Source organism: Mastigoproctus giganteus, chromosome 9 (assembly GCF_048544385.1).
Source record: "Mastigoproctus giganteus isolate SK-2022 chromosome 9, ASM4854438v1, whole genome shotgun sequence".
Lineage (NCBI taxonomy): Eukaryota > Metazoa > Arthropoda > Arachnida > Uropygi > Thelyphonidae > Mastigoproctus > Mastigoproctus giganteus.
The window spans coordinates 90,801,737-90,814,514 of NC_143583.1; the positions used below are offsets into that span (position 1 = coordinate 90,801,737).

General features: G+C 37.7%; 1 protein-coding gene across 1 annotated transcript in view; it reads right to left on the reverse strand.

Annotated features, from left to right (window-relative positions):
• Positions 1-2,898: 2,898 nt before the first annotated feature.
• LOC150080536 (NEDD4-like E3 ubiquitin-protein ligase WWP1) overlaps positions 2,899-12,778 on the reverse strand; it is a 167,013-nt gene continuing 157,133 nt past the window's right edge. The window contains exon 16 of the mRNA XM_090382065.1: positions 2,899-3,071. Within this exon, the coding sequence (XP_090238191.1) occupies positions 2,899-3,071 (173 nt within the window). The remainder of the gene's footprint in view (positions 3,072-12,778) is intronic.

Sequence of the window (12,778 nt, forward strand, 5' to 3'; positions counted from 1 at the left end):
GCGATCGTTGATCAGACGAAAGAAATCGATTAACCGGCAACTCTTCAACTACGATCGATTTCTCCATTACTTTAGAAAGAGTAGAAATAATTGCAATGGGACGATAATTGGATGGGAGGGATTTGTCACCCTTTTTAGGAACTGGCTGGATATGAGCAAATTTCCAAGCAGAAGGAAACACACCTTTGGAATAAGAAAGTGAAAAAAGGTGACAAAGAATAGGAGTAAGTTCAGGAGCACAGGTTTTGAGAACAAGTGGAGAAATACCATCAGGACCTGGAGCTTTCTTAGCATCAAGATTCATCAAAATCCTTCTGATATCCTTTTGACGGAAGACCACAGAAGGCATTGAATGGAGCGTGTTAGGAATGGTGGGAGGTGTTTTACAAAGATCATTAATACATGAGTTAGAAGAAAAATGGGATGCTAGCAGGTCAGCTTTATTCTTGGCTGAAGTGACAACAGAACCATCTGGTTTGGACAGAGGTGGGAGCAGAGATGGGCAAAAGTTGCGGCCAACAGCTTTGGCAAGAGACCAGAATGCTCGGCTACCATTAGGGCAAGAAGCAAGTTTTCTACTCTTAGCCTGTTCAAACTCTAGTTTGGACTGATTAATAACTGCTTTACAATTGTTGCGAGCTTTGGTGTAGGCAGAAAATGAAACTGAAGAATTAGAAACAAGCCAATTACGATACGCGACATTCTTCTCTTGGACAGCCTTAGCACATTTGTTGGAGAACCAAGGTTTAGATAAAGGACGAGATTTTAAAGTGGAGTGTGGGATAAAGGATTCCATTCCTGCAAGAATAATTTCACTGACACGATCTGAGCAAACGTTGACATCAGAAGTTTTGAAACAGTAATCAGACCAAGGAAAAGAAGAAAAGAAGTCTCGCAGGTCATCCCATTTTGCATTCTTGTAATGCCAAACAATACGAGGTTGGGAATAGCCATGAGATAAAGGTTCCATTGGAGAAGAGACAATCACCAAGTTGTGGTCTGAAGTGCCTAAAGGACCTTTCACTTCGACCTTGTACTTAGAAGGGTTGTTTGTGAGAAAAAGATCAAGCGTATTGGCTGTATGATTAGGATTGTCCGGTATTCTTGTAGGTAAATGAACAATCTGTGCTATGTCATTAGTAATTGCAAAAGCCTCTGCATCTCGACCTGCTGGGTCGGTGTAACTAGAAAACGGAAGCCAGCTGGAGTTGTGAACGTTAAAATCACCAAGGAAAATTACCTCACTGTTAGGAAAGTTGGACTGGAGAAAGTCAAGTTGCAAAGAGAGGAAGTCAAAGAGCTCCAAGTGATTAGTGGAGTTGGGAGAACGGTAGAGACAACAGATGAATTTGACACAATGAGGTAGAGAGATTTTAAGCCAGAGAAGATCAAAGAGAGGAGATTCCAAATTGCCAAGTCTCTGACAGGGAATATCAGAACGGACATATGCACAATTACCAACTTTGAGGCGAAAGGAATCATACAGCAAATAATTTGGACGTCTGAGATGAGCAGTAGTTGAATCAACTGATAACTGAGATTCAGTCAGAAAAAGTACATGGAGTTTGGAAGACTGCAAGTGGAAATGAACATCGTTGAGATTGGAATTGAGACCACGTAGATTTGTGAAATGAGTTAGGAAGTCCTTGGGAGGTTTAGATCTTTTCGCAGATAAGTTTGCTCTATTATTTTGACAATTCATGGTGTATTCAATAGTAAGAAAAAGTGGGTGGGACATGCTGTATGAAGTAATGAAATTTTTGGATATGGCATACATGTGGTAAGAATATACCCAGATCCTTGACATTACGTGGCCTCAACAATGCTCCCCGCATACACACTACTCGGACTCCCTCCAGTCACTATCCGGCAGAGTAGAGGTAGCAAGATTATACACTAGCTGATCCGGAAGCCTCCTAGAGAGTTACCAATAGGTTTGGTCCGGTGTACTATCTAGCGGCCGGCCTGCGAACACCGTTTTAGAGCTGTACCCTCGAAATGTAAGGAATATTGGATCTCGCCATGATGTTCATCATAACCTCAAAAATCATCAATCATACTGCATGATGGAAGAGATAGGGAAGGGTTGGCCAGAACTTAGCTCTAGAGACTAAACATGGGTTCCACCACTTCAAGCCTCCAATAAGCAAAGTGGTGGTATTTCACCGGTTGATGAGAGTCATCTACCACCTAGTACTGCCTGGTAACATAGAGGGGCGGCGTTCCTCCATGTGGTGTGGGCGCCACACCTCGACCCCTGCTTACGTTGGTTCACACCTGGGTGGTCACCCACCATGTACTTGTGCATGGAGGTTATACCCAGGATTACTAACAGTCCCACCATCGTGAAGGTGCAAACAGAGGATTTGGCTGTCATAGACCGTCCGGACTTTGCCGAAATTTGGTCCACTTGACTTAAGTGTCACCCGAATATCAGTTCCATCAGCGTTTTAGACTCCCAGGTAGCAAGAACAGCTTGTCTGGCATATCTGAGAGAATGTCTGTGACAACCTCAAGGACCAAATATCTGACAACCTCAAGGACCAAATATCAAAATATCTGATAGTTGTAAATAACTAAAAAAATCTTTAATAACCTTTAATTTTGATTATGAATTATCAATTGACTAGGACTATCCTTTTGGTTTGTAAGGATTAATATCACTGTAATAAAAAACTTAATTTTTTAGTCTTGTATAAAATTAAGTGTTTTATTAAGTGAGTGCTTTATTATTTTTTTAATTAAGGGTCTAATAATTAGTATAGACAGCATAGGGCAAGCTTACTAATGTTCATTTTATCCAAAGAAAGTGATAATATAATTATGAGTTTAGACATCTTTTATTAAAAATAATAAGATCTGTGATATTATGAATGATGGAACAATAAATTGAAAATTTTACTGCAAGCAAAAACCTTCAGTTTCCTGGATTGCAAATAATAAATTTTGCTTTAGTTGCTCATAGCTTCTATATGCAGGTAATTCTAATCTATTAAAACAAGTATGAGCTTGGGGAAGGCAACCAGCATTTCCAAATTTCTGAATGCAGAATAACTGATTCCCATTCATTCCTGAAAACAAAATAAGTAAAAAGAAGTTGGTTAATGTATGTAGTGCATTACATTGTAGGCACATTAACAGATAGTAATAATTCATGATTTATAACAAAATAAGAAACCATCATAAAAATTTGTTACAACGATTCCTAAAATATCCTGAGTAAGCACTGAAATTTTGAAATGGATCAGCTCCTATTCCAGATTTATTGTAATATTTCTGTAGGCTAACTGGGGAGGGAATGCTGTGAAATTCTCGTCCATCTGCTGTGCATGAAAGACCACTACAAAGTCCATATGTTATAGTATGGTGTGGATTCACAGCAGAGTTTATAATTGGACCATTTTTCTTTGAAAAATTTACACCTCATGCCCCCCCTTCCTGTAAGGGGTACAGTAACTAGTGCACGGTACTGCGTTCTTCTAAGAGATTCCAACTCTACAAGAAAGGCAATGCTTGGAGACCATAGTGTTCATGCAAGATGCTGCCCCTCCCCACATTGATCGACAACTGAAGGAACTGCTCTGTTCAACATTTGGAAATGATCGCATCATTTCTAGAGACTTTCTGCAGTTCTGGCCAGCCCAATCAGCAGAACTCAATCTTTCTGGCTATGGGGATACCTAAGAGATAGAGTTTACCGTGGCAGGATACAGATGCTTGTTGATTTGAAAGCAAGCATTAAACAGCATGTAGCCAACATCCCCAATTAGATGCTATGCGAAACTGTGTCGCACGCAATCCTCAGTTTCAGAATGTCAGCTCAAGCGAAGGAAAACACTTAGAAGACACATATCTATAGATGTCTAAGTTCTGATATAAAAATCTAATCCTAAGCTAAGTATTCCATCTCATATTTACAGTGCTAATTTCTCCCCTGGTGGCAGAAATTTGAAATAATTTTTTTTCTTCTACAAATCGCTTTCCCAATAAAATGACATACTCACCGATTTTCACAGTGCTATCTATAACCGTTTTGACATTAGGGTCTCCTGAATAGGTTTTTTTTTTTGTTTTTTTTTTGATTTGGTAGTTGTTGGCGCATCGGCTTCTGTGGCCATATTGCACCTCCCAAGGTTTTTGCAGTACTTTGATCCAAGCCCGAGGCGGGAATCGAACCCGCGACCTTTGGGTTGCCGGGCAGGTACTTTACCCACTCGACTAGCCTGGTCGGCTCCCTGAATAGGGAAACTTATTTTATGACCACCCGGTATATACCAGAAGTTTATCTAATAATGACTGGGAGTTAAATAATTTGTAGATAAAGATAAACAAAGTTCCTGGTACTGATGGACTGTATTCAATTATATTAAAACAAATAGCAAGATTTAATCAATCATTTAGCTATAATAATGAGACTGTCCTTGGATACAGGGGATGTCCCCATAAATTGGAGATGTGCAAAATAACTCTCCTATTCACAGAGACTGCTAAAAAAGTGAAGTGAGTAATTACAGACTTATAAGTTTGACTTTTGTGCTGGGAAAAATTATGGCGTTCATAGTTAAAGAAGTAATACAAGATCATATGGATAATAATAATGGAGCTATAAAGCAATTACAGCAGGAATTTGTGAAGGGAAGACTGATCAATCTTCCCTTAACAAATGGCCCTTTAACACGACAAATCTGATTAGTTATAATGAGGTTGTCACAAAGGAACTGGATAAAAAGAATAATTTTGATATAATTTACTTAGATTTTCATAAAGCTTTTGGTACAAGAACTTTTACATTGTTGTTGTTTTGGTTTTTTTAGGAGCATTAGCACTAAGGCCATATTGCTCTGGGGATATGCGGTGGTCATTCCCTGACCTTTCCGCATCCTCCGTATTTGGTGGTCACGGGCTCAAACCTCAGTCTAATCAAGAAGCCTGTGCTACGCATTGCTGCTCCTGCCCACCTGGCTACGGAGGCAACTTTAACATAAATTGAAAGAGTGGGGCATTAGTGGTAAGGCTGGCAATGGATAAAAGAAAGGTTAAGTGATAGGAGATGCAGAGTAGTTATAAATGGCTACTTCTTTTTGTAGCCAAACATTGTGAGTATTGTCCCATAAGGTTGAGTGCTAGGTCCTTGGCACGTGCAGAAAAGAGTAATAAGATTACTTGGGGGCACAAAGAGCATCTTCAGAAGAAAGACTTGAGTCTTGTTAATTACAATGTGTGTGGAGACCTAACTGAGGTATTTAATGCTTTAAAAGGTTTTAGTAAATTAAATGTTGACGAAATCTTTACTTTTTCTCGGGTAATGTGCGCGCGCGCGCACGCACACACACACACACACACACACACACACACACACACACACACACACACACACACACACACACACACACACACACACACACACACACACACACACACAATCATAAACTGAGAAAAGACAGCTAAATTATAGATGTGTTCAAGTTTGCCTCTTCAACAGAGAGAAACTGTACTAAAATAAATCTTGCAAACACTGACAAAACGTAAGAAATAAAACTTTATTAAAATACTGTACATTTAAAAACAAAATAGAATATAATGAAAATTTTTGTAGAATAAAAGACATAAGATATGAATAAAAGCAATAAGAATATACATATAAATAACAAAATGATAAAACTACTAAATGCAATAAAAAAGATACACAAAGAAACTTTCAGAGCAATGTTATGGCATAACATCATTATATTGCAAAAGATAGGAAAGCATGTGACACGTGCTGTCAACGAACCAATGGAGATCATGAATGTTGATGGAGAGAGAGAGATAGAGAGGTAGGACAACATACATTAGTCACATTGTATGTTCGCCATTGCTCATCATGTTGTAAAATAACCATCTCCATAATAAGGTGTATATGGGTTCCATGCGATGATCAATGTTGGGACCCATCATACCTATATGGAGTACCTCTAACCAGAAGCAATGAAAAGGGTCATGTTTTTTTTTTTTTTTTTTGATTTGGTAGTTGTTGGCGCATCGGCTTCTGTGGCCATATTGCACCTCCCAAGGTTTTTGCAGTACTTTGATCCAAGCCCGAGGCGGGAATCGAACCCGCGACCTTTGGGTTGCCAGGCAGGTACTTTACCCACTCGGCTAACCCGGTCGGCAAGGGTCATGTGCACATTTTTGATATTAGTATATATATAGAGGTTACAGAGCTAATTTTGATACAAAGATTACAATTAAAATTCTGCTCATGCCAGTAATGTTCAGCAACAGCAGAACATGCTAAATTGACCTGCCGAATAGTTCCCTAATCTGTAAAACCAATACAACATACCCAGAGGAGGGCTGTCTCAAGGGTGCAAGGGGTGCATTGCATCCGGGCGGCAACATTCAAGGGGCACCTGAAAACCTGAAACTTACATACACATATGAAGAAAATTTTAAAGGGGGATGCCAGATTTCAATTGGCAACTGGGTGCCACATACCCTCAGAACAGCCCTGAACACACCCCACAATCTAAGAAAGTTATCTTACAAACAGACTCTGCATGTTGTAGCAAGAGAATGACATTTAATTCTGGAAACCACTGAGTGCAACTTCCTGCCAGAGAGCTGCACACAACCAATATGGTAGAGATACAACACCCTTCCAATGTGTACAGAAACACCTGAATAGTGGGGAATATAATCTATGGCAATTACCTCACTATTGTAATCAGAATGGGAAACTAAATTATTCCCATACAACTGGAATATATCAATAAAATGGGGAGAGGGATATCTACTCCTGGATAAATCTGTCCCTATTCTAAAGATTTTGGCATCCCTGTCTACAGTGAAAACGTAGTGGGACTATGATAGACTAAATAAGGCTATTGTGGTGTTATGCAGATGTCCTGGAGTGTGTGCCAATCCATAACTGGTGAACTGCTCCTTGCAAGGGGCAGTTCATCAATGTAAAAATTTTGGAGCGTGCCCATGACTTTTGTCATTGCTCCTGATTAGAGATACTCTATACCAGCATTTCCCAAACTGTGTTCCATGAAAAATCGTAATTAATAATTTAAAAAAAATTAATTTTGCATATTTGTAGTGTACATCACTTTTGTATCATTATAATTTTTAACATTATTTTTTTTTTTTCAGTTATTAATATACTGGCACAGACTAAAAATCAAATAGACTGCGGAAGACTTTATTCTGGCAGGCTTTTGCATAGAGAAGTATGTGTGGAGGTAATGACATCTACGAAAAAGTAGTAATGTAGTGACCTAATATGCCATTCAAATGTGATTTAGCCTGGAGTACACAGGTTGAAGGAGAGGGGGAAGCGTACTGATATCGTAACTAAACTTACTTCCTTTATAATTTTTTTTGATAATTATCAGTATTTTGAAATATTAGTATTAAAATAAATGACCATAGATTGGTGGTTGAAAAAAGGAACTTTAAAACAAGAAGTAAGTACTTCTAGTAGTGCAACTGTGGTCGATGAAAACGAACACAATATTGTCACACTTCAAAGTGAGGATGAACAATCCCAGCTTTCTGTTCCCAAAAATAGAAAGTGAAAAAACAGAAACCAACTAATAAAAGACCAAAACGAAAGTATGATGACAGTTATTTGAATTTTGGCTTTACATGTATTGGAAATAAAGATGCTCTGGTTCACAGTGTGTCGTATGTAATAAAATATTAGCAAACAGGCCTTTGGATCCCGCTGAACTTGTGTTTCGCAAGTGTCCCATAAATATATTGTGAGATGAAAAGTGTTAGCATTAGCGTTAGCATTAGTAGAGGTATATGATGCAAGAAAGCAAGCTTATGCAGCATCAGCCAAAAAAAAAAAAAAAAAAAAAACCACTTCCATTTCACCCCTCCGTTCGTTCGAAATACCTGTCCAGCTGAGCTTTAAATTTATTTAGGCTATCAACTTCCACAACAAAAGATGGAAGTCTGTTCCACCAACCAGCTACCCGCTGGCTAAAGGCAAACTTCCGCACATCTATCCTACATCTGTCTTTACTCAATATGAGTTTATGCCCTCTCAGGTGATTATTCTGAGCAAGAGGAGGAATACCATCAGCATTGAGCATGCTCAAACCATTCAAGGCTTTATACACCTCTATCAGATCACCTCGCTGGTACCTAGTCTCCAGACACCGTAATTTGCAAAATTTAAGCCTTTCTTCTTAAGAGCAACCCTTTGTTCAATTCATTAATCTTGTTGCCCTTCTTTGTACTCATTCCAGCAGCTCTACATCCTTCTTGAAATGAGGCCTCCAGACCTGTATACAGTACTCAGATGTGGCCTGACCATTGCCTTATACAAGGGGATAATCACCTCCTTATCCCTACAAAACATTCCTGTATATCATCGACAAGACACCATGAGCTACTCTTGCAGCCCATCCGCACTGCTCAGAAAACTTCATATCTGCCTGCAAAATTACCCCCAGGTCATTTTCATTCTCTACCATTGTCAGTGTAGTACCACACAGTTGACACGTTGCTCTGGGGTTGCTGTTTCCAATATGTAGTACTTTACATTTGTCAAGGTTAAACTTCATTTGCCACCTCTCAGCCCATCTGCTCAACCTTTCCAGATCCTGTTGCAGCAGCATAGCATCATGTCACAATAATAAACTCATACACCAACCGTTTATGTTACTCAAGGTGTGACCTGACCATTGCCTTAAACAAGGGGATAATCACCTCCTTATCCCTACAAAAAATTCCTGTATATTATCGACAAGACACCATGAGCTGCTCTTGCAGCCCATCTGCACTGCTCAGAAAACTTCGGTTGGTGTATGAGTTTGTATCGTCTGCAAACTTCGACATTAAGCTTGATATACCATCATCAATATCATTTATAAATACAGAAAACAATGATGGACCCAACACTGAACCCTGAGGGACTCCACTAATAACATTAGTCCACGTTGAGTAGTGTCCATTGATTACCACTCTCTGTCTTCTCCCAGTCAACCATCCCTTTATCCATAGCAGCAATTTGCCTCCAATGCCACACTGCTCTAATTTGTGCAGCAGTCGTCCATGTGCAACAGTATCAAAAGCCTTTCTAAGATCCAAATATATAATATCAAAGTTATTCCCTGCATCCAGTTCCTTTGTGACCACATCATAGTATCCAATCATATTGGTCAGGCAAGACTTTCCTTAATAAAACCATGCTGTGTCCGAGCTATAACTGAAGTCTTGTCTAGATGATCCTGCAGTGCTTCTTTAACCAGTGCCTCCATTAATTTTCCTGGAACAGAAGTTAAACTAACAGGTCTATAATTACTTGTGTTGCCCTTTGATCCTCCTTTGTGAATTGGGGTCACATTTGCACATCTGCAGTCCATGGGTACCTCCCCTGAGTCCAAAGAAGCTCTCATAATTATGGCTAAGGGTTTGCTTACTTCCTTTGCTGCCTCCTTTAATATAACTGGATAGATCCCGTCCACCCCGGGTGCCTTTTTTATGTTTATCTTCAACAATTTCTCCTCCACTTTCCTCTCAGTTATTACAAAATCATCTAGCTCACTGCCATAGTTTAACTCACCTCTGGCATTCCCCTCCCTGAATAACTCCTCACGGGTGAATGTAGATGCAAAATATTCATTTAGTTTGTTAGCCACCTGAGCAGGATCATCAACAGTTGAACCATCAATATCCAATGGATCAATCTGATTCATCCCTTTTCTTCTAGAGTTTACATAGGTAAAGAACTCTTTTCTGTTTTTCTTTGCATCCTTTGCCAAGGATTTCTCATAATCTGCCCTTGCCTGCCTAATCTCTTTTGTGACTTGGTTACAGACCAGCTTATATCTATCATAGGCTTCCATGTCACCCATTAATTTATATGTATCCCATGCATTTTTCTTCTCTGCCACATGTCTCATTAGTTCATCTGACATCCATTTAGGCCTAAACCTTGAACAATATTTCTTAGTTGGTATGTAAAGCCAAGATAAGTTCTTTGAATGCTTCCCATTTTGAATTTGCTGTTGGTAACATCATCAGGTGGTCCCACTGTATAGAATTTAAATACTGTCTCAGACCATCGTAGTCGCCTTTACAAAAGCAAAAACCCTTCCCTTTACCCCTGATGGTAGTTACCACTTTGAGTAAATCCCACTTCAGCACACTGTGATCACTGCCACCTAGTGGTTCCTTTATCTGCAGATCATCTGAGACTAAAAAAGTTTGGGAAACACTGCTCTATACAATGTGTTGGGTCCCAACATCAATAATAACTGAGGAGCCTATATTACCATATTATGGAGGTGATTATTTTATATGATGAGTGAGGAATAGCAAACTTGTAACATGCTAATGTGCATCATCCTAATTTCACAGAATAGCAGGATGCAGCTGATGTTTTCTTTTCTGCTCCCCCATACCATTCATGATGTGCATTGGTCTGTTAGCACATATTTTCTGGTCTGCAATTTAATGATGGTATGCCATAGTATTTTTCTCTACAGTTAATAAACACATCACTCTGAAAGCTCCTTTGTGTGTATTTGTTTCTTTTCATTACTTTTAGTACCTTTATTGCTTTTGTTACTTGTCTCTATATTCTTATTACTTTTATTATTTATCTGTACATTCTTATCAGTTTTACACCAATCTATATTATAGCTTTTATTGGATGCACAGCAGCTAGAGTCTCGTCCTGCATCCCGTAAGTAACCTTTTTTTTTTTTTTTTGGTGAAATGGAAGCTGCTATTAGCAAGTCAAATCCAAGTGATCCTGACTAGAACAAAGATGTGTGCTTTAAGTATTTTTGCAAATTTTGTGCACACATATTTGTATTTAATGCATTCAAAATAAATAGCTTTTGTTCTATAAAAATTTTCATTGTACTGTATTTTAAAACAAGAACACTATAAAAATGTTCTATAAAAATTTTCATTATATTGTATTTTATTTTTTGGTGTATTTTAATAGTTTTATTCCTTTTCATCAGTGGTTGCAACATTTATTTCAGTATGCTTATTCCCAATGCATAAGGCCCTTTGCTAAGAGAGTACATGATTGTTGGAATAAATTTCTATCTAGCATATTATGGAGGTAGTAAAGTCTGAATAAATTTAACCATTTACCAAGCATTCAAGGAGCAGGAGTAAATCTCCACTAAAAATGATATAAACTAAAATATCCAATAAAGTAATGGCAACGTGAATTTTGGTTTAACTTTCAATCAACACTACTAATTGTTTTGTTATTGAAAAAAGAGTGGCCATTAAAAAAAAAATAAAATAACATGCTTTTTAAGCCGAATTAATGCAGTTATTGTAAAATAAGAATCTAAGGCCATTTTTAGCCTCATATCATTTGGCATTATGAGAATGTAAAAGAATGATTTGCAAGATTTTGATTCCACTTTTCCCTGGGTGGACTTTTTAAAATATAATTCTAATATTTGCTCATATTGTGTCACCAGTGAAATTATATTTTTAATGGCATCTCTTATGTCCAGTAATTGAAGTGCACTGGCTTCCATGTTTTTTAGCAGCATTCTTAAATGGTTTATGGCACTAGCTTACACTATGGTAATATAGTGTCTAGCTGGCAATCATTCATTGAAGCACATGGGCGTTTCATTTAGCTCTCAGTAATGCTAGTTATAGCAAGAAGAGAGATAATGCCAAAATGCAGTAGTGATAAATGCATGGACAAAGCACAAGGCTAAAGCACTTCACAGGGTGGGAATATTATTTTAAAAATTTATTAAAAATATACATTTTCAATATTAAAAAAAATTTCCTGTATGTATTCATAATAAATTGAATTGAAATTAAAGGTGGCATAAAAAAAAAGTGAACAATTTAGAATTACTTCTTTCCAATTTTTAAAATGGAGTAATTTTTGAGCACATATGTAATTTTGAAAAAAAATTAGTGCACCTGGTAAATGGTTAAAGTAGGACTGGACAAATTATTAGAAGTATGAGCAAATGAAGTGAGAGTTTTTTTCTGGCTGCACAAGAGCCAAACAGCTTTGCCTCTGCATCATGTTGCCAATGATAAATATTAACTGATTTTTGAATAAAGCAATTTTGATGCAAAGGTTCAAATGCAGAGAATGAGACATCTACAAGGTAGAAAACCTACAACTAATCACTCTTTTATGATTAAAATTATCTGCAATGGAACATGAAAAATTGGAGCATGTGAGGAAGTACTATACTGAATCTATTAAACTCAAGAAATACACACTTTTACTAAGCTGGCTGTAGTTCATTGATTCTGCTAGCTGTGGTCTATTGATTAGCATGCATAACCACAAAAGCGGATGGCCTGTTGTGAGCCATGTCACCGAAAATCTGGCTCCCTTAATAATAATTACTTCAATGTATACACATTGTACAGTATAGTCAAAACAAATATTAGCATTAGTAGAGGCATATGATGCAAGAAAGCAAGCTTATGCAGCATCAGCCAAAAAAACCGCTCCCATTTCACCCCTCCATTCGTTCCTCTTCTAGCCTGTATCAAGAATACACAGAAATTTATTTATTTATTTTACTAATATGAAACAAAATCACAGTTAACTATGGCGTGTATAATTAATTTGTATAATTTAATAAAAACTTAATTCTTTACATGACAAGATGAATTATACAGGAAACAGAACTAAAGAGTTTAAGGCTGGTTTTCATTCCATTAAAGTTCAAACTGCAACATTTAAATCCATAAAGAGTTAATGTCCTTATCCATAAAAAGCTCAATCCTTTGAAACAATTTGCATGTAAAGAATCAGGTTAAATTA